This window comes from Mastigoproctus giganteus, chromosome 4 (assembly GCF_048544385.1).
Source record: "Mastigoproctus giganteus isolate SK-2022 chromosome 4, ASM4854438v1, whole genome shotgun sequence".
Taxonomy (NCBI): Eukaryota; Metazoa; Arthropoda; class Arachnida; order Uropygi; family Thelyphonidae; genus Mastigoproctus; species Mastigoproctus giganteus.
Window position 1 is genome coordinate 193,015,552 of NC_143578.1, and position 21,727 is coordinate 193,037,278.

Here is a 21,727-nt window from a genome sequence, read left to right on the forward strand (position 1 = left end):
GAAAAACAGCAAAGAGTTTTTTACTTATGTAAACTCTAGAAGGAAAGGGTTGAATCAGATTGGTCCACTTAACATAGATGGTTTGACTACTGATGATCATGCTCAGGTAACTGATAAATTGAATGAGAATTTTGCATTAAAATTCACACATAGGGAGTTATTCCAGGAGGGAAATGCCAGAAGTTTATCAAATTCTAACAGGGAGATAAGTGATTTTGTAATAACTGAGATCAAAGTGGAGGAGAAATTTTTGAAGTTAAACATAAGGAAGGCACCTGGGGTGGATGGGATCTATCCAGTTAAATTAAAGGAGGCAGCAAAGGAAGTAAGCAAACCTTTAGCCATAATCGTGAAAGCTTCCATGGACTCAGGGGAGATCCCCATAGACCAGAGATGTGCAAATGTGTCCCCAATTCACAAAGGGGGAATCAAAGGGTGACACGGATAATTACAGACTTGTTTGTCTAACTTCTGTTACAGGGAAAATAATGGAGTCACTGGTTAAGGAAGCGATGCAGGATCATCTAGACAAGACTGCAGTAATAGTTGAGACACAGCATGGGTTTAAGGGGAGGTCTTGTCTGATATATTTGATTGGATACTATGATGTGGTCACAAAGGAACTGGATGCAAAGAATAATATTGATATAATATATTTGGATTTTAGGAAAGCTTTTGATACTGTTGCACAAGGAAGACTACTGTACAACTTGGAAAGTATGGCATTAAGGGTAAGTTGCAATAATGAATAAAAGGAGGGTTGAGTGGGAGAAGACAGAGTGGTTATCATGGACACTGCTCTGCATGGACTAATGTTATTAGTGGGATCCCCAGGGCTCAATGTTGGGACTGTTGTTGTTGTTTTCAGTATTTATCAATGATATTGATGAAGGTGTATCACGGTTAATGTCTAAGTTCGCAGACGATACGAACGTTGGCAGGTTTGTTAATGACAGTATGCTACTGCAACAAGATCTGGAAAAGTTGAGTAGATGGGCTGAGAGGTGGCAACTGAAATTTAACATTAACAAATGTAAAGTACTGCATATGAGTCGCAGTAACCCCAGAGTAACGTATCAACTGGGTGGTACTACAATTAGGGTAGTGGAGAATGAAAAGGACCTGGGAGTAATTGCGCACTCAGATATGAAACTTTCTGAGCAGTGCAAAAAAGGCTGCAAGAGTAGCTCATGGTGTCTTGTCAATGATATAAGAAATTTTGCTAGCAGGGATAAGGAGGTGATTGTCCCCTTGTATAAGGCAAATATCAGGCCACACCTTAAGTACTGTATACAGGTCTCGATTCCTCATTTTAGGAAAAATGTAGAGCTGCTGGAATGAGTACAGAGAAGAGCAACAAGACTGGCGAGGGGGAATAAGGGCTGGTGTTGCCAAGAAAGGCTTAAGTCCTGCAAATTGCAGCTCTGGAGACTAGGCACATGCTAGGTGATCTAATTGAGGTGTATAAGGCCTTGAATGGACTGAGCAAGCTCAATGCGAATGGGATTCATCACTCAGGTGCGTAATCTTGCTCAGATTACTCACCTGAGGGGGCATAAATTCAAACTGAGGAAAGATAATTGTAGAATAGATGTGCAGAAATTCGCCTTTAGCCAGCGGATGGTTAATAGTTGGAATAAACTTCCATCTGTTGTAGTGGAGGTCAGCAACTTAAATAAGTTAAAGGCTGATCTAAACAAACATTTGGAGTGAATGGATGGATGAAATGGGAAATGTTTTTTTTGACTAATGCTAAATAAACTTGCTTTTTTGCATCATATGCCCTACTAATGCTAATATCAGAACAGTGAACACAAAAATTGATAATACAGAGTGGACTGCTGAAGTCCAAAATCAAAAGGCGCCTGGACCTTGCTTGCATAGTTTTGCAAACAGTTCTCAAAGAGAAGACTAGAATCTTTCCAACTTTAAGAGTTAATTCATTCCTAGCGTGCGCTCGTAAAGCGAAAACTCATAAAGCAGGAATTTATTTCCCATAAACAAATGTTAAAAATATTGGTTACGTTATCAACAATGAAATTAGTTAGCTAATTAGTTTATGTTTAAACAATGATTGATTTATCCAAAGAAATGAAAACATAGCCTGTAAAAATCAAGCAAATGTTTTTTTTGGCTAATGCTAAATAAACTTGCTTTTTTTGCATCATATGCCCTACTAATGCTAATATCAGAACAGTGAACACAAAAATTGATAATACAGAGTGGACTGCTGAAGTCCAAAATCAAAAGGCGCCTGGACCTTGCTTGCATAGTTTTGCAAACAGTTCTCAAAGAGAAGACTAGAATCTTTCCAACTTTAAGAGTTAATTCATTCCTAGCGTGCGCTCGTAAAGCGAAAACTCATAAAGCAGGAATTTATTTCCCATAAACAAATGTTAAAAATATTGGTTACGTTATCAACAATGAAATTAGTTAGCTAATTAGTTTGTTTAAACAATGATTGATTTATCCAAAGAAATAAATTCAAGCAAATTATAATATCAGAGAAATTATTTATGACTTACAAATATTAAAGAATGTTTATTCATCATCGTCGACTAAATGCACACTCGTTTATCACTCATCATTTGCTTGGCACTCAGTTTGTTGTACAAGGAGTTGTCTTCTTCAGAAATACTTCAAGAGGGATTTATTTCCAAGATAATCTTCTCTTTTCTTTATAAACTTCAATAGCATGCATAAGCATTTTTTAACGAAATGCACAAATTGCAACTAACACGATTTGCGAAGTAACAAGTTTACGAAGCTTAAAAAAAAAAAAAAAAAAAAAGAATGAAGAGAAGATTCTGAAAATTTATTTATATTTTTTATACGATTGAACATTTCAGTAAAGAGGAAACGCATTTCACCATAATAATGAAAAAAACTACACAATTCCAGCTATTGGTATTTTCTCAAATGCAATAACATTGAGTTCCCTACCCACTTATAATTGCTCGCAGCAACAGAAAAGCCCAAAACTGGAAAGTGCAAATTGTTTTTATTGTTTTATGGTCTTTCTTGGTCTCCAGAAATGTGCTTTAGAAAAATATCACAAAGCCATTCAAAATTGGTTCTTATAACAGAACATATGATAAAGATGAAAGTGTAGTGCATTTTAATGATTTGAATTAGTAACTAATACAATTTCCACTATAAAAATGACCTTTTTAGAGAGTTATACAGCCAGGCCTCAACATAACACGAGTTCGATTAATGCATTTATCAGTTACCGCTATTTGAAAAAATTATACCACTTTACACGATGCAAATTTCCAGTTAACGCAATTTATTTATTTTTTTATGTGATAATTGAAAAAGATTTGAATCGCACATTAAGCTTACCGCGTGTTGGACGGGCAATAAGCAAACATTTGCCTGCTGCCCACCTCAGTATGTTCCATCAACCATCGGAAGAAGACGTGTTAGTTGTCTCCTGCTAATAAAGTCAATGTAGTCAATCTAAATATTCTAATTTTTAAATGAGCCAGATGAAAAATTTACCACCAAGTAGATATCGGTAAAAGAACTAGATGAAATCTTTCGTATTGCAGAGAACCTCAAACAAAAGATGTGAGGTTCGCTGTGATATTTTTTTCACCAAGGCCCAGAGAAGATTGTTGTTGGCTATCAGAAATTGATTGATGACAAAAGAAAGTCAACATTGTTTAAACAACTATGTTCAAATATTTCGGTAACATTGTTTCTTCATTGTGTGTTTTATGTCAAAGGAACCCAAACTTTCTCTGTTCACGGCGCCCTTATTGTCTCAGTAATTTTTTCAAGGCGCACCTAGATCAAAAGAAATACCTAACAGTTCTGTTTATTAAGTAGTTAGGTCCAAACAACTTAATAAGAAATGTTGAAACTGTGAACTACCTCGAGCTAGTAGTTCCCGCAGTAGTAGTAGCATGTGATGCAAGAAAGCAAGTGTATGAGCTTATGCAGCATCAGCCAAAAAAAAAAAAAAAAAAAATCACACCATTCCCTCCAAATGCCTGTCCAGTTCCTCCTTAAATTTATTTAACCTGTCAACTTCCACAACGACAGATGGAAGTTTGTTCCAGCAATTAACCACCCGCTGGTTAAAGGCAAATTTCCGCACATCTATTCTACATCTGTCTTTTCTTAATTTGAATTTATGCCCTCTTAGGTTCGTAATCTGAACAAGTGGAAAGATCCCATCAGAATTCAGCGTGCTCAACCCATTCAAGGCCTTATATACTTCAATCAGATCACCGCGCAGGTGCCTAGTCTCCAGCCACAGCAATTTGCAGAACTTAAGCCTCTCTTGGTAAGAGGTACCCTTCATTCCCCTCACCAATCTTGTTGCCCTTCTCTGTACACGCTCAAGTAAATCTACATCCTTCCTAAAATGAGGCCTCCAGACCTGTATGCAGTACTCAAGGCGTGGCCTGACCATTGCCTTATACAGAGGGACAATCACCTCCTTCTCCCTGCTAGCAAAATTCCTATATATCATTGACAAAACCCCATGACCTGCCCTGGCAGCCTGTCTGCATTGCTCAGAAAACTTCATATCTGACTGCACAATTATTCCCAGGTCTTTTTCATTTTCTACCACCTTAAGTGTAGTACCACACAGTTGGTACTTTTCTCTCGGGTTACTTCTACCCATATGCAGTACTTTGCATTTGTCAAGGTTAAACTTCAGTTGCCACTTCTTAGCCCATCTCCCAAATTAGCTAGATCCTGTTGCAGTAGCACACTGCCATTACTGTCATTAACAACTCTGCCAACCTTTGTATCATCTGCAAACTTTGACATTAAGCCTGATATACCTTCATCAATATCATTGATAAATATACAAAACAACAGTGGACCTAACACCGAACCCTGTGGGACTCCACTAATAACATTAGTCCATGAAGAGCAGCACCCATGTCTTCTCCCACTTAACCATCCTTTTATCCATTGTGGCAACTTACCCTTAATACCATTCTGCTCCAATTTGTACAATAGCCTTCCATGTGCAACAGTGTCAAAAGCTTTCCTGAAATCCAAATATATGATATCAAAATTATTTTTTGCATCCAGTTCCTTTGTAACCACATCATAATATCCTATCAAATTTGTCAGACAAGACTTTCCCTTAACAAACCCATGCTGTGTCTGAATTATTGCTGCAGTCTTGTCTAGATGATCCTGCAATGCATCTTTAACCAATGACTCCATTATTTTACCCGGAACAGAAGTTAAACTAACTGGTCTGTAATTACTCGTGTCACCCTTCGATCCCCCTTTGTGAATTGGGGATACATTTCACATCTCCAGTCCGTGGGGACCTCCCCTGAATCCAAGGATGCTCTCATAATTATGGCTAAGGGTTTGCTTAGTTGCTTTGCCACCTCCTTTAATATAACTGGATAGATCGCATCCACCCCAGGTGCTTTTCTTATGTTTAACTTCAACAATTTCTCCTCCACTTTGCTTTCAGTTATTACAAAATCATTAAGTATCCTGCTACAATTTGATAACCTTCTGCCATTTTCAAACCTTAATAATTCCTCATGTGTGAATGTAGATGCAAAATACTCATTCAGTTTGTTTGCTATCTGAGCAGTATCATCAACAGTCGAACCATCGATGTCAAGTGGACCAATCAGATTCATCCCCTTCCTTTTAGAGTTTATATAAGTAAAGAAATCCTTGCTGTTTTTCTTAGCATCTTTTTCCAAGGATTTCTCAAAATCTGCCTTCGCCTGCCTAACCTCCTTTGTGACCTGATTACAGACTAGCTTATATCTGCCATAGGCTTCTGAGTCGCTTGATAATTTATATGCATCCCATGCATTTTTCTTCTCTGTTACGAGTCTCATTAGATCATTAGATAACCATTTAGGCCTAAACCTTGAACAATATTTCTTAACAGGTATGAAACTTTTAGTAGCATCCACGATTAATTCCTTGAATGCTTCCCACTTAGAATTTACTGTTGGTAACATTGTCAGTTGATCCCACTGTACAGAATTTAAAAACTGTCGGAGACCACTGTACTCACTTTTACGGAAGCAAAAACCCTTTCCTTTACCCCTGATCGTAATTAAATCTTTAAGTAAATCTTACATCACTGCCACCTAGTGGTTCCTTTATCTGCAAATTCTTAATACAGTAAACCCCCGCTATTCGCAGGGGTTACGTTCCTGAGAAATGTCGCAAATACAGAAAACACGAATACTGAGTTATGGCTCCCGTAGTAATAAAGGGGTTCCGTTCCAAAGTATGAAATATATAAGAAAAACTAGTCTAAAATTTTGTCTATGTATTATATGTACCTTCATAATATGACTATGTACATAGACAGTACAGTGAAATGCAAGAATATGGCATCGAAATGAAAATAAGAAACAATTTAATATTAAATGTAATATTTATTAGAAATTTCAAACAAATCTTTCAAACCAGCGCCTTTGCTTGCTAGCAAAAAAAACATCCCGCCAGTGCTATCACCAGTTTCGCTAAAGTGTTGATAAAGGAGTTTTTCCTTTTCGCGAATGATGAGTGAACTCAACGGAATCTTATTTTGAGTTCGGTCTTCTATCCACAGATTTAAAGCTTTTCCATTTTTTCTAATTTAACATCACTAGTTACAGAGCAAATTTTTGAAGCAATTACCGCGTTTTCACGGACACTACGGCAGATTTTTTCTTCCGATTTCTTGATTGATCGTACCGTTGACTCATTGATTTTATAATGTTTTGCCACTGAGGAGACACTTTCACCGTTATAAATTTTGTCTAATAATTCAATTTTATTCGCTAATGTCATCACCTTCTTTGATATTTTCACATTTCTCTTTTTATTCGTAGCCATATTTTTGAAGGGGTTAGAAAGAACTTGTCCACAATAAAGTCACTTTCTTCCGTTAACACACTCGAAAAAGTCTGTTTTACACTGCAAAATGGTAGATTTATCATTTTTGTAAGCATATCAATTTATAAATTTATTCAATTTATAAACATATAAATTAAAAACAAACGACGAAACTTTCCATGACAAACGCATAACATATACTGAACAAGGATTAGCGAGAAACATCCATGCTCGCGATTTTGTCAACCCTCTCCCCCCCACCCACTGAGCGCTGTTTTGACCGGGAAAGATAATTTTAGCCACAGCCATGTTTTTTATGGCGGAAAATATTCACGGCGCTTTAAAACTCACATTTTTTTAGGTATCATTTTATATTAAATCGGCAATCGCGAATACGCGAAACCGTGAATAGCGGGGGTTTACTGTACACGAATGATCACTGCTGATAATCAGATCAAGAGTATTACTTTCTCTGGTTGCCTCTCGAACATGCTGCTGCAGAAAACAATCATCCAATAAATCCACAAAAGTCTGACTAGTGTGTGAGTGACCAACCCACAAGTTCCAGTCAATATCTATTATAAAATCCCCCATTATAAGACATTCCGATTTACTACCCCACTCTATTTCTCTGTAAAATTGTTCATTGTACTCATTCGAGTCATTAGGCCTATAACACACTCCTACTCTTAGTTTTGCTTTCCCAGTGCTTATGTCACACCAAACTGACTCAACAGTGCACAGTTCATCTATATCAACTGGATGCACTTCTTTTGATTTTATGTTTTTCTTAATTAACAGCATAACACCTCCTCCCTTTCTATCCTTTCTGTACACATTGTACTCCCCAAATTCCAGTTCAGCATTCATTATATCTGTGTGACACCACGTCTCTGCTATCCCAACAATATCCGCCTTTGATGTCTTGACCAACACTTCAAATTCATCAAATTTATTTACTATACTTCTAGCATTGGTATACATGCAAGCATACATGCTCCTACTCCTTTTCCTAGTTACCCTAACACATCCCATATACCCACCTATTTCAGGATGACTGCCATCCGTCCCTGAAACCCCCAACATCCCACGCTCCAGGTCACTGCTTATTTTAATAGAAGTTGTGCAAGAATCACTTTCACCTCTGCCTACGGCTACTGTTAAACTATTAGTCCTTGTATCCCCCCCAAGCTATCAGTTTTCCGACCCACCTAACACTGCCTTGATAGCATCAGCAAATATTCTTGCACCCTTTCTATTTAAGTGTATCCCGTCCCTATAGAAGCAGTCTCTCCTGTTAACAAGTACAGTCCAGGCTGAAAAAAATTCTACCCCTTGAGCCTTGCACATTCTTTCCAGGGCCGAATTGATCGACAAGACTCTCGTCATATACTCCCTTCTATTGTGTCTGGGCAGAATTGCAGACACTTTCAAATTCAACCCTAATTCTCGGCTGACAAATGTCGAGTATGGCTGTCTTTCCCTCGAAAATTTAAAATATCCCGCAGCGCAGAGTTTGGGAACTACTGTTTTATGCAATAAACATTTAATTCCATAATTGTTTTCATTATCTTTTACATGGTATACAGTTAAAAAGTTATTTAAAAGGTATTTTGAAAATTCTTTATGGACATTCCTGAAGGTCAAGGACGAATTATAGTTTTTCCTGTTATTATATTTGATTAATGCATTTCTGTTTTGCATGATGCACTCGTGGGATGAATTAATCACGTTAATTGAGGTCAGAGGTTGTGGAACAAATTACCAAAAAACAAGTGATTACACATAATGTGTAATCACATTAAGATATTTTCATGATACGATAGTAACGGAGTAATACTGTAAAGCGGGGTGCACTGTATCATATAGCTATGTGCATGGTTTGAAATATGATATTTATGAATGTTTAACATTCATTTTTTTGCAATTAATGTTCATATTTTCGATTTTGTTAATACTTGAAAAAAAAAAAAAAAAAAAAAACTCTTAAACCCGGGAACTCAAAGCGGGAACTGCCTGTACAGGGTTGTGGCTGAGATGAAAAGACTTTTAGATTAAAGATCAGAAGAAGCATCAATCTTTAGACCTCCCCACCATTCAGGTTAAGGCTTTAAGTCCTTTTGAGACAGGGAAAGACTAGCATGGAGAAGGATTCAATGAAAGTTTCAATGCAATTAAGATATATTTTATGCGTTTCAAAGCTAGGTATGGTTTTCATGACATCAGAATGCAAAACACAACTTCCAGTTCAACAGCTTTTGCTCCATACAAACAGCTACAAGTTCTGAAATATCCACCACCAGTTCCTCATAGTTCTTAATTCCAAATAACTCTTGAGGGGTGGGGCAGAAACTGAGTTAACTTTAACATTAATAAAACCTAGTCCTATCTCATTTCTTCACAATTATCAGATTTCTAAAAATATTAGATGTTTATCGAGGATAATTCCTACTTCGATTTTCTTGGCACAAGCATATTGCAGGTGTTGCTTCCTATGCACTGGGGGTGGAGGAACCAGGTTCCCTCTTCCTTGCTTTATTTTCCTTCTAAAATGCTACTAATCCCTATCTCCCTACTATGGAATTATTATTCCCACATCTGGGATAGTGCCCTGAAAAATTGTTAAAAACTCCCGAGTCATCCAAAAATAATTCTTCACTTACAAAAGTCACTCCACTTCTCATCACAGAGGCATTCACTTTCTGCTTACATACCTTTCATTATATTTCAGATATATTTCCACAAACACTTCTAAATTAGCATTTGTAATTCCAATTTTTTTTTTTCAAGCAGGTGTGAACATAAGCCTCAACTAGTCAACATACATAACAGTTCAACTGAAAATTCTAACTATCCCTCTTTTCCTGTTTTGCAAAAACCCTTCCTTTCTGTTGAAAATTGCAATCAACAGAAATTTAAGTGCAACACCAAGAAGTATGCTCTATCTTCTCAACCTTCAACCCACACATAGTACCAGAGTACTACAGGTCCTAATACCTTTCATGTCTGGTGTCACCATTAATATAATAACTAAATAAATAAAAATAAATGAATAATTACAAATTTTAGGCTTCAATAAAAACATTATTTTTTACACTAGTCTTATCATTTGACACTTAATAAAGTAAGAATGGTATCCTGTGTAGAGTTCCAAAAGCAAATTTAATTTATTTATTTATTAGGCTTAAATTGCTGATGCATTAATCTTTCTATTTTGTTTGATAAAGTACCCAAAAAATCCAATTCTGGCATCTGCCATCATATCTTTCAGCACCACATAGTCACGAGACCAGAAGGAAGTTTATATGCAAATGAATGTATTTTAGTTGCATTTACAGATTCCTGGTCTCACCTATAAATTTTTAAAGGCTTTTCATGGAAATTTAATCCCAGACTACCCTGTCATTAAACTAGTTTATTTCCTCAGTTTTTAGTTAATGTCCCTCTTATACTAACTGAACTATTGATACCTCATGGGAGACATTAATAATCATACATAACATATAATTGCTAAAATTAGAGAATCATACCTGCTTTATTATCTATATTTATTTTCTTTTTAAAAGGTAGACAGCAACTAGAAACGTCATCTTCTGTGGCAGTATATCGTTGTTCAAGAGTGCAGTCTTCATTAATTATGAAGTTTCCTCTTCCAAGCATTGTGAACATGATAAATTACCTTAAGCTGAACTCAGGCTACCAACGTTTGATCGTATTGTAAGGATCATTCTGTACCATGCATAGTGGCATTGTTCTTTGAGATTTTTTCTGACTACATAAAAAGAAACCTTTAGAAAAGTTCAAGGAATTAAATAACAAAGATAAAGTAAATGGATATGATCTACATACGATCACAGACAATTACTGCTATGTTCTAAATAAGCTAGGTGTGATAACCTATTTAAATAATTTTCACAAGATCAGTAATCAATTTATAAGTTTTACCATAGGTAAAATGTTAGCATGATCAATATGTATAAATATTGGCATAACCACTAGCATTTTACCTTCAGAAATGCAAAGATTTTGTTATTTTTAAATGGAGAAAGCAGAGGAAAGCAAGAATTTTTAAATCCAATGGCCTTGCTGCCTGGACACTTTGTTATCAAGAGCATTTACAAAGCTGCAAAAAAGAAAGAAAAAAAAAAAAAAAAAAGCTCAATTTCTTTAAACGTGGTTGGATCTCCTCTCACAATTGGTACTGCTATGAGGAATTGTTAAAATGGCAAGCATGACTACAGATAATTTGATAATAATATATTTCAATATATTATGAATACTTTAGATATCTTCAGTTTCCTTCTGTAACTGTCAGTATCCCAAACAAGGACAACTATATCAATTTTCTTATTTTATAATAGCTTCTTAAACAATGAAACTGCAGAACTGATACTGCAAAATATCTACACTGCTTCATCTATGCCTTTATCTTCAATGATACCGAGGTATCAAAAACTTAGCCACAAAAAATTTTAAAATTTGAAAATGATGTATAGTCAATTTACAAAAATTTTGCTACATCAGAATTTATTGCTTATTTATATACCATACAGTCACATGCAGCAATAAAGCGTTTTCTCACTGCACAAAAGAATAGCATCTTCTCCTCTCATTTCTCCTTGCCATTAAGCACTGATTACAAATAAGTTTGAATCATCCTTGTGATTTAGTCTATTATAACCAAGTTCAAAAACTGAAGTGAAAGAAAGATTTAACTGTTCTAACATATTTACACATAACATTCTTCAACATATCAAAGAGCAGTGACCTCAGCTAATGGATGGAGACATGTTTGAAGATCTATGTTTGAATACACTGACATGACATTTAAAAAGAACAAGCAAAATATTTTACTCAAGCCAGAGGAAAGAAACAAACAAACAAACAAACCAAGTGTAAGGATAACCAGTTTAGAGTCATCAAGCTTGCTTGGATTCTTAGATTGGTTGCACCAGAAGTTTACAAGTCAGAACTTGTTTTTCTTGAGGAGTTCATTAATTTGCCTTTTTTTTTTTTTTTTCAAAACTTCTTCTTAGAGCATGAACAGGATTTCGATACGAGTCACTGTCAATCACTATAGTGGAAATAAATTCTACAGGCAGTTCAAAATTATTTGTTAACTGCCTTCTCTCTTTCACCCACATAATCATTGCATTTCTGACACCAACAATTTGTTGATGAGAAGGGACAGAAATGTAGTGAATTTGTTGCAGAATAGTTAGTGAACAACCTTTTTTCTACTTTTCAAATTGGTAACTTAGATAATTTAATGCTCAACTGATGCTCATATGGCTTTTTTCACCACTCCTAACCTCTTAATTCAACAGTTTTTAGTTTTTTCTGAAGTTACTACTGTTCTAACAGTCTAGTGAAGCATATACCCAAAGAGAGCCAATGTGCACATGTTTCAAACTTTTTTTTCACTTTAGTGACATGCATTAATTGAAATTGTCATTTCAATCAGCCTTTTTGTTTAGCACTACTGTTTAGTTTCTAAACAGTAGTAAATATCCTCAAACATTCATCCATTTTCATAAGAATGCAAATAGCTCCCTTTTCAGCACTCAAATTAATCAGATGACATGAAGCCTATTACCAATAAGTGCTCAATCTCCTCCTCTAAAATTTTTTCCTATACCAGTTTTTAGGCCTACCATAACTAAGGCATTATCAACCAAGTGCCAGACACCTTCCTGAAAAAACCCACAGGTTAGTTAGAAGTGGTCATTCTAAATTTCATTAAAATTGGACAAAATGGAATTCAGAATTTTTTTTTTCCATAAAAAATCAAGTTCTCTGTATATAAATCAAAGCATGTTTCAGGTGTTTGGAAAATAAAAGCCAAATTGACTTTAAATAAAAACCAGATGACACAGGTATTACATATGAATATGCTGCTTCAGTCAGCTTTCAAATTAGAGTAGCATATTCTGAAACTGAATCTATTCAATATCTCCCACCAGTTCCCCATCCTAGCAGATAAATTTATCTTAAATCTATGTGACCAAGACCAGAAGTTTATAACTTCATTGTAACTATTTTATTCAGTCTAGCAATGGGCTTTGCACTATTTGTGGCAATATACAAAGTGGCAATATACACTCCACAGCCAATTTCAGATGTGGAGAATGGGGAAAGTCAGATCAGCACCAAACCTTCAGCATGCATTTCATTGATCCCTTAAAAGCTATCAGGACTAAATGACATTCCATTTTCCCCAGAGAAACACTGCAATAAATGTGGATGAGCAGCTCCAACTTTTTGAAGACTTCAGGACTTATTTAGAATACTGTTGAACTTTTGCACAAAAGTTATGTCAACAGATTAGCCCATACCCCCTGCATATACTGCAACAAAAAAAAAAAAAAAAAAAAAAAAATATATATATATATATATCTCCACAATCCCACCTCACTGCTACCCAACACATGAACATCAAGATGAGGTTTTGGTAAATATTTCTTGAATACAATATAGAAATTTTTAACTCCTGTTATTTGATAATTGAATATGCCCGTAATATAAAGCAATCCATACATTACCTACCTCATTTCTTTTGTTGATTTCAAATATGAGATAAAAATTTTCCAGCACCCACAGGTTGAGAAATTTCTCGCTTTGCTTTACGTAAAATAAAAATACAGCATTATAAAATTAAATATTACTCAAAAAAATAAAAAATTTAAATGTTTGGCAGATAACAGAATTTTTACATTGTATTAAAATTAGTTTTTTTTTTTACATACTTTCATTGTATTCACTTAAGAGCTATCTGGCCCTCTTTTCAAAAGTTTTTTTTTTTTTTTTAATCTATGATGTTTTTCAGTGAAGGAAGGAAGGGCATGCCAGAGACCACTTGTCCCAAGTATTGCTGTCTGTCTATGGTCAAGCCCAGTATAAGATATATACAGATTCAAATTTTAAATTCGCTACAATAAACCAGCTGAATTTTCTCTAACAGTTGTTGAATATTGAATGAACTTAATGATGATTTTTAACTAACAAATATTTCAATTATTAAAATTTCTCAGTTACTGATCATTTGACCATGTCCATCACCAGTCTGCAGAGATGACTGTAGGCAGACAGTGCCACAGGAGTTTTCTTTGTGTAGTCAAGGAGCAGAGTGAGTAAGAAAAGTTCATATTTTGATGGACAAATTGGGGTGCTTGAAGAAATTAAATCAATGACTCACCAAATGTGCTTAGCTGCTCATCTCAATGCTAGAGTCTTCCTTCATGCATCTGGCTGTATAGTAGGATCACCAGGAGCAGAAAGTGCTGGTCCCACAGGAGGTAATTATTCCTGGTGATCTGGAAGTAGTTATTGAGAACTGGAACAGTTGTCACAATGTCTAAACATAGAATGATCATGTGCATTCGGCAGATTGGAATGCATGAGATGATTATGTTCTATTCCAAGACAAGCAAGAACATCTTGCTCCCAGTGAACTCTGGGATGAATAGGCTGCCAAAACTTAATTACAGGCTAATGTTGGTTTTTAGCTTATTTGTGGTGTTCAAGCATGGAGAAGGAAGGAAGTAGCTCTTTTATGCCATTAAAAGAGTAACTTAGGTATTAAAGGCTTGTAGTCTATATAGGAGACTAACAACAAGATGTCATCCTGAGGCACTGCTTATCTGGGTACTAACATCACCCAAGCTATTTCAACATGGCTAAGGGACCAGCCAAAGTAAATATTAGTGACCCTAAAAGAATGTTGTATCTGCTGGCTCTAAGACAATACTGAATGTGAAATTTTCAGCTCTGATAGGGTGATTAACAAATTTAGTGATTCTATATAAACAAAATATAACACACACACACACACACACACTTCTATATAAGAAATCGATCTTGAAAAAATTCTTTAAACAAAAATTTCGTTATAAAGAAATATTACCTTTTCAACTATGAAATATACTGTAAATTCAGAAATATAGTAAAAGATGGGAAATAAGTGGGAAGGAATAAGTTTTCTAATATTTTAAAACAATTAGTTTCTTGATTTTTTAAGGAGTCCTTATGTGCTGTAATGTAATAACTAGATCGTATGTATAGCTTAACTTAATTTTCAGCACTCACCTCATAGTAATCCGCTTAGCTGGTGGAGAGTTTTACCACATACATAGTGGTTATAGGATTCTAATACTTTACAGGGATTATGGGTTTTTCCCGGCATTTCGGGAACCCAACCCGTATATAACACAAGAGTGCTCTCTTCCCCCCTCCACTATAGCTAACTGAAGACGAGGAATCTCGAAAGTCGCTCGTGCACGATTATTAGCTTATATTTTTCTTCTTCTTTTCCTTTTTTCCTTTTTTTTTCTCTTCATTTAATTTAATTTAATTAGGCAACCATGGAAGGTGCACTTTCCTTTCTTAATTTTTTTATAGCCCATAACTTAATTTTAAACCCATAATCCCTGTAAAGTATTAGAATCCTATAACCACTATGTATGTAGTAAAACTCTCCACCAGCTAAGCGGATTACTATGAGGCGAGTGCTGAAAATTAAGCTAAGCTATACATACGATCTAGTAACAATTAGTTTATTAATACATACATATTAAGAGATGACTACTTACATGATGCACACGATGTATTAGTACATTTTTAAGAATTACGTAGTAAAATATTTCATAATTTTTTGTTGTACACTGGATTCTACTGTATGCTCTTCATAAAAATGTTAGCATTTATTTAAATACTCAAATATATTTTCTGTTACATTTTCATCCAACTGAAGGCCTCGACACAAAGTTTAAAATACTGCCAACATTTCTTGTTTGGAAGGTTTAATATTGCCCTCATTTTCATCCAAATCATCGTCAATATTGTCACTAGTTCTTTAAATATGCTCCAAAGTGTTGGAGTCACTCGGATATTCAACTTCTAAAAATTCATCAAGAATTTCTCCACTGATCAAACCTTGCTTGAAACTCCTCCCAAGATTACTCAATATCTTGTAGTAGTTCATCCATCTCATCACCATTAATTGGTGTTATAGCAAAACTTGCTTTTGAGAATATTCTTAATCGTTGTTTCCGTCACTTCTTGACTCCACACTTTCGCCAACTCTGATATGCATAGTGCAAATCTATAGGTTGGTTGGTTTCTATTCTCAGTATAATTTTTTTCACTATGTGCCTTCGGTAGTGCATATTCAAATCCTTGGCCCATTGGCTGCAGTTTAGATGAGGTATTCAGAGGGAGGAAAACAAGCTTCACACTTGTAAGTTTCAAATTTACCGAGTGAAGGTGGGTAGGGCAGTTTTCGACAATCAACGTGATTTGTTTTCTTTTGTCATCTTTCTATCGAAATTTAAAATCCACTGCTCAAAGTTTTCACTTGTCATCCAAGATTTTTTGTTGTAGTCCAACTCTAACGACCTTACTCCTTTGAAACATCAGGGTTGTTTACTTTTGCCTATTGTTTGTTTGTTATTTGGTTTTTAGGAGCATTAGCAACTAAGGCCATATTGCTCCGGGGATATGCGGTGGTCATTCCCTGACCTTTCCGCATCCTCCGTATTTGGTGGTGACTGGCTCGAACCCCGGTCTAATCAAGAAGCGTGTGCTACGCACTACTGCTCCTTCCCACCTGGCTAGCGGGACGCCACTTTTACCTATTACCAAAAGCTTCAGTTTTTTTGTTTTTTTTTCCAGCCATATTTGCACCAACCAAAAACACTAATTCTCTCCTTACTATTTTTACAACCTACAACATTTATCATCTTTAAAAGTCAGTGTCTTGTTCAGCAGACATTTAAAAAACAGAACTGTTTCAAAGTTGAATTATGTCTTAGGGCTCTTAGTCCACCATAATTTTTTTCAAAACTGTTTCTTTCCAAAGGGTAGCCTTCTTCGATTGCAATTCCACTTTCATCAGAAATAACTTTTTCGAGTAACCCATGGCACTCTTTAAATTTCTCCACCCAACCAGAACTGGCTTGGAATGTTTTATGCCCAGAAAAATTAATACTCCATAGCCTTTTCTTTTATTAATGACCCTGATATCAGCACGTTTTGGTCTTGAATAAACTTCGCTCACTTAAAAATTGCTTCATCTACATCTTCACAAAGGCATAATTTCACACGCTTCCAACTGGGTCCTGTTTCCTCAATCAGTTTGAAAATCAAAACGCAATTTTTCAGAATGGTTAACACACTACAGGCAAGAATACCAAATTTTAAAGCAATTTTTTTTTAACGCCCCCGATCTACACTATTAAGCACTTCCACCTTTTCACACTACGCGCAAGGATTTCCTCTTAGACACTATAAGGTGACTTGCACAGCAGCTAAAACAAAACTGATTTAGAGTACACTTGTACCTACCACGAAAACAGAGACAGGTGAAATTTAGTGAAAGTGTCTATGACTAATTTCTTCGAAACAGATAAATTTTCAGGATAAAGTAAAATCACTCTCTTCCAAATCTATAATAGGGTGCTTACAGCAGAACACAGGTTGACCAGAGCCAATGGCTGTGGACACATAGATAGCAGCTGACCAGCGTGACCTCGGTACAGTAGTGGATAGAATTATAGGTTGTACCTCTTCTTTTTAGCCATTGCTGACAGACTGCTGGGCAAAGGCCTCTCCCAAGGCCACTCATCTTTTTCTATCCCACGTTGTGGTTGGTCCTGCAGGGTTTTACAGGCACCACTAAAAATTGTAGAATGTTTTAGCTCTTAATCCTTGTAGCTTTTAAAAGCTAAAGGGATTAATTCTTAATCCATTTAGCTCTTAATTTGTGCTTTCTACAGCATCAGCTTTACTGCCTGAAGATTGTCAATTTGTCATTTGTGTGAGCCATCTTCTAGTTGCCCCTGGGCTTCTGCCCATATGCAGCTATTTCTCATCTATGTATAACAACGTAACCATCTAGTTGGTTAATCAATAACAACCTCACAGAAACCCCAACTTTGGGTCAACACAAATACAAAGGAAACTAAAAGAGATGTGACCTCTCAGTGGGGAGAGGCACTCACTTAAGCAACTCCATGGCACCTCCAGGAGAGCCATCACACCAAAATGAATCAGGTCTTAGTCTTATTCCATTCCACACCAATCACTGAGCATCCATCACCCCAACCATGCCAACACACCATCCATAGTCCATTCCTCTTCTTTCTATATCCATTATCTATTTATCCAAATCAATTTAAGAAGTCATTTGAGTGGGCTTCCATCCCAAGTCGCCACCCAGATTCTCACTCATATGCAACTTGGTTCACATTCTTATTTCTTCTTCTATCAGTCTAGGAGGTTATTAGAAGAAACACAAGACCAACTGGTCAACTCAAACAAAAAACAATTATTTATCTAAATTTTTGACCATTTGGCCTCGTGGCAGGGACAGGCCAACCACACCCCACACCATGAGTTAACGTCTCCACCATGAGGTGGTAGGTCGCTACTACTAGCTGGGCATCACCTTACTTCTTACATAAGCAACTTATACAAATTGCAAAAAGTAACAAACTCTTACAATCATTAAACAATTCCTTTAGATTACTTTCAGTAAGAGTGAACGTCCCTTGCTCCAATGTCCTCATATAGTGGACACTCCAGCACCATGTGGAGGCCATCCTCTGGCTCTCTGCAAGCACACTGCTCAGTCAGAGACAACCCCAGCTGGAACAGCCTTGACTTCAGGCCATGTCCAGTGAGAACAGCACATGCCACAAGCCCAAACTGGAGCCACGAATGTCTTTCTCGGCTCACAGCATGAACTGAAAGCATAAAGGTGTACAAATGCTAATCCTTCTCAGAATTGGTCCATTGCAGTTGCCAGATGGCCTCCAATTTGTCATTGACCCACCTTTGTCCAGATGGTAAATCAAGCATTGTGGCAGCCTGCCCCACCAGGCACGACCTAACACCAAAAATCATTCTAGAGATTCCTCTCTTGAATAATTCTTTTTTCTATATCCAATATCTATTTATCCAAATCGATTTAAGAAGTGGAGGAATTGGTGGACTTTGAATTGGTCGAGAATGGACGACTAATACAGATACAGCGAATGCCGGTTAACATTATCGCTTGTTCATTGTTATCAGCCACTTATTATAATCAAAAATAGAAATCTAAAACAATTTATATAATAACGCATGTAAATTCTGCCACTTTATATGATCATATCACCATTTATTGTTATAATTTTCATTTCAATTAAGGAGAAATATGTCTTCCAGAACAAATAAAATTGTGTAAAAATCAGATTTTTGTTGATTATTTACAATACCAACCACCCCAAATAATGTTTACGACCTCTTCCCTTGTCACACATTAAAAAAGCAGTGCCTTTTAACTTATAATCCCTGCTATATGTCTGTATCCTGCAAGAAAAGCAAGAGAGTTTCTGTAAACAAAAGCAATTGAACAATCAAAAAAAAAAAAAAAAAAATTATGCTTTTGCTATTGGGTTATATGGTTGGGGAATGAGCAATCTAACCGACCATTGTAAAGTTTTACAACTCTGTAAGACAAGTTATTAGTGTTTAATTGCACTACCCGAACACTTGAAGTTTTCCCCATTCATGATCTCATGGTGTGTACGTGCAGTACTGTATCCACTGTCTGCTTTCTGTGAACAGACTTCAGTTTAGTTTGCAACTGATATCCATTAAGAATTGACCACAATTTTTCTTTAAATAGAAATGTCACAGAAATGTAGATATTAATCAAAGGTTAACAGCATGTTTTGCGTAAACTCTTAAATCGAAAATCACATGAATTAGAAGTGACCGAGAATGACAATCTGAATATAAAAGAAGAAAGAAAAAAAAAAAAAAACGAAAAGAATGAACTTGTAGAAGAAGCACTTCTGAGATGGTTCACAAACCATCTCATGATACAAGATTAAAAAAAATGCTCCTATCAGTAGAAATATAATATGTGAAAAGGCAAAGAAATTTGCAAGTGAATTTGGTAGTTACATGATTTTAAGCATCCACATGAGTAGCTAAACAGATGGGAGGTGAGACACAAAATAGGGTACACAAAACACTTCATGGAGAAAAATCAGACCTGGATAAAAGTTCAGTGCAAAAATGGGTGGAAAATGTGTTATCTAATTTATTGGGCAAATTTAGTCATGAGTGTATTTTCAACACTGATGAAACTGGTGTTTATTTTAATGCAATGCCTGAGCATACTTTATTATTTAGAAATGAACCTTTGACAGCTGGAAAAAAGCAGAAAGAGTAACTGTACTTCTTATGTGGAATATGATACAATAAAAAAAAGATTTTCGTAATTGGGAAAAGTAAGCATCTACATGTTGCAGATGGACAAAAAGCCTACCAGTTGAATATAATAGCAACACAAATGCATGGATGATGTCTCAAATTTTCCAAAGAATTATCACAAATCAGTAAAAAAAAAAAAAAAAAAAAAAAAGTTGCGCTTGCCTTAGATAACTGTACAGCTCATCCGAATGCGCAGTTGAACAACATAAAACATTTTCTGGTGAATACGACATCCGTTAGTGCAACCTTTGGATCAAGGAATCAAAAGTTTGCAAATTGTTGTACAGAGTGTAACACAATGAAAAATTATTGCTGAAATTGAAGAAAGCGAAGACACCCAAGCTAAGAACATAACAATAAGAATTAACTTATTAGATGCAGTTTATATGATGGCTAGTGCTTGGGATTTAATATTCAAACATTCTAAAATGGTTTTTGAAAAGCCAGATTTATTCAGCCAGATATTGTAATAAATAATGAAGGAAGTAATGCAGTGCCAACAGGGTGAAACCAGTAATTCATTTAATATTACACAATTTCAATGGCCGGGTAAAAATTGATACATTTTCCAACAACAAGTGATCTATTAATAAAGTATACAGTTGACAGAATTATACCAGATAAACCTGACAGAGAAAAAATGAAAATATTGACATCCAGAGTTATGACAACAACCAGAGAAATTAGGAAATCTTTTGAAGTGTTATGGAGTGCATTAGAACTTAACTTGCCCTACAGATAAAATTAGAACTGACGAATAAGTTTCTAAACAGGATACCCTATTACCTCTATCAATAGTATTAAATTAGAAGCGCAAAACAAAATCAACAACAAACGTAATGACAGGATTAATAAAAGATATTTTATTATAATACTGTATGTTGAACACCAGTATAGATAAATTAACAACCTTTTTAGAGGTACAGAAATGAAAATAGTAGCAAAACCAGGCCATAAATTATATGCGACACTAAAAAAAAAAAAAAAAAAAAAATCACTTGGTACTATCATCCTCCGAACAATCACGACTCTTCTACCACATTTCATGTAAGGATTGTGATTCTACTTACACTGCATCTACCAGATGTATTTTAAACTCGAGGGTTAAGCAATATGAAGCATCAGTCCATGCATCACGTGCAAATACTTCAGAACTAGCATTCCATGCGATAAATGAAAACCTCATATTCCTGTTTAATGAAGCCAAAATTTTAAATATTCCACATAATTATACTGTTATTGATTGCCGAAACTTCAGAAATGAAATTACAAAGAAACTCGATTAACATTTGTCGTCCATTTTTATTTCTGATTCATGGTCATTCGAACGCATGCGTACCAAAGACTAATCCTCTTATCTATAAGATTCCGAACACACACACATTTCATTAGATTCATTCCTACCCTGTGAACATGACACTTGTCGAAAAGTTTTGGTCCACTTAAGGGAGGAAATTTTAGTGGATTTTAATTCATTGTTTTTATAGTATTTCACTTGTATTTTAAATTTGTATTCATGACAAAATGTCTTCCATCACTAAAGATTGCATGGGGGTTTGATATTTCTGGGGTTGGGTTGGGGTTCACCACTGCAATCCTAGGGTGTTGGACTACCCATCGGTTGATAGTGAGG

General features: G+C 35.7%; 1 protein-coding gene across 6 annotated transcripts in view; it reads right to left on the reverse strand.

Moving 5' to 3' along the window:
• The window catches only part of DEF8 (differentially expressed in FDCP 8 homolog), a 188,322-nt gene that overhangs the window by 144,923 nt on the left and 21,672 nt on the right, over nt 1–21,727 (reverse strand). For 4 of the 6 annotated variants that reach the window (XM_090371954.1, XM_090371956.1, XM_090371957.1 and 1 more), the window contains exons 2-3: nt 13,381–13,455; nt 10,365–10,606 (exon numbers count right to left, since the gene is read on the reverse strand). In XM_090371954.1, the coding sequence (XP_090228080.1) occupies nt 10,365–10,503 (139 nt within the window). In that variant the 5' untranslated portion in view covers nt 10,504–10,606; nt 13,381–13,455. The remainder of the gene's footprint in view (nt 1–10,364; nt 10,607–13,380; nt 13,456–21,727) is intronic. The other 2 variants (XM_090371955.1, XM_090371953.1) reach the window with 1 other exon arrangement.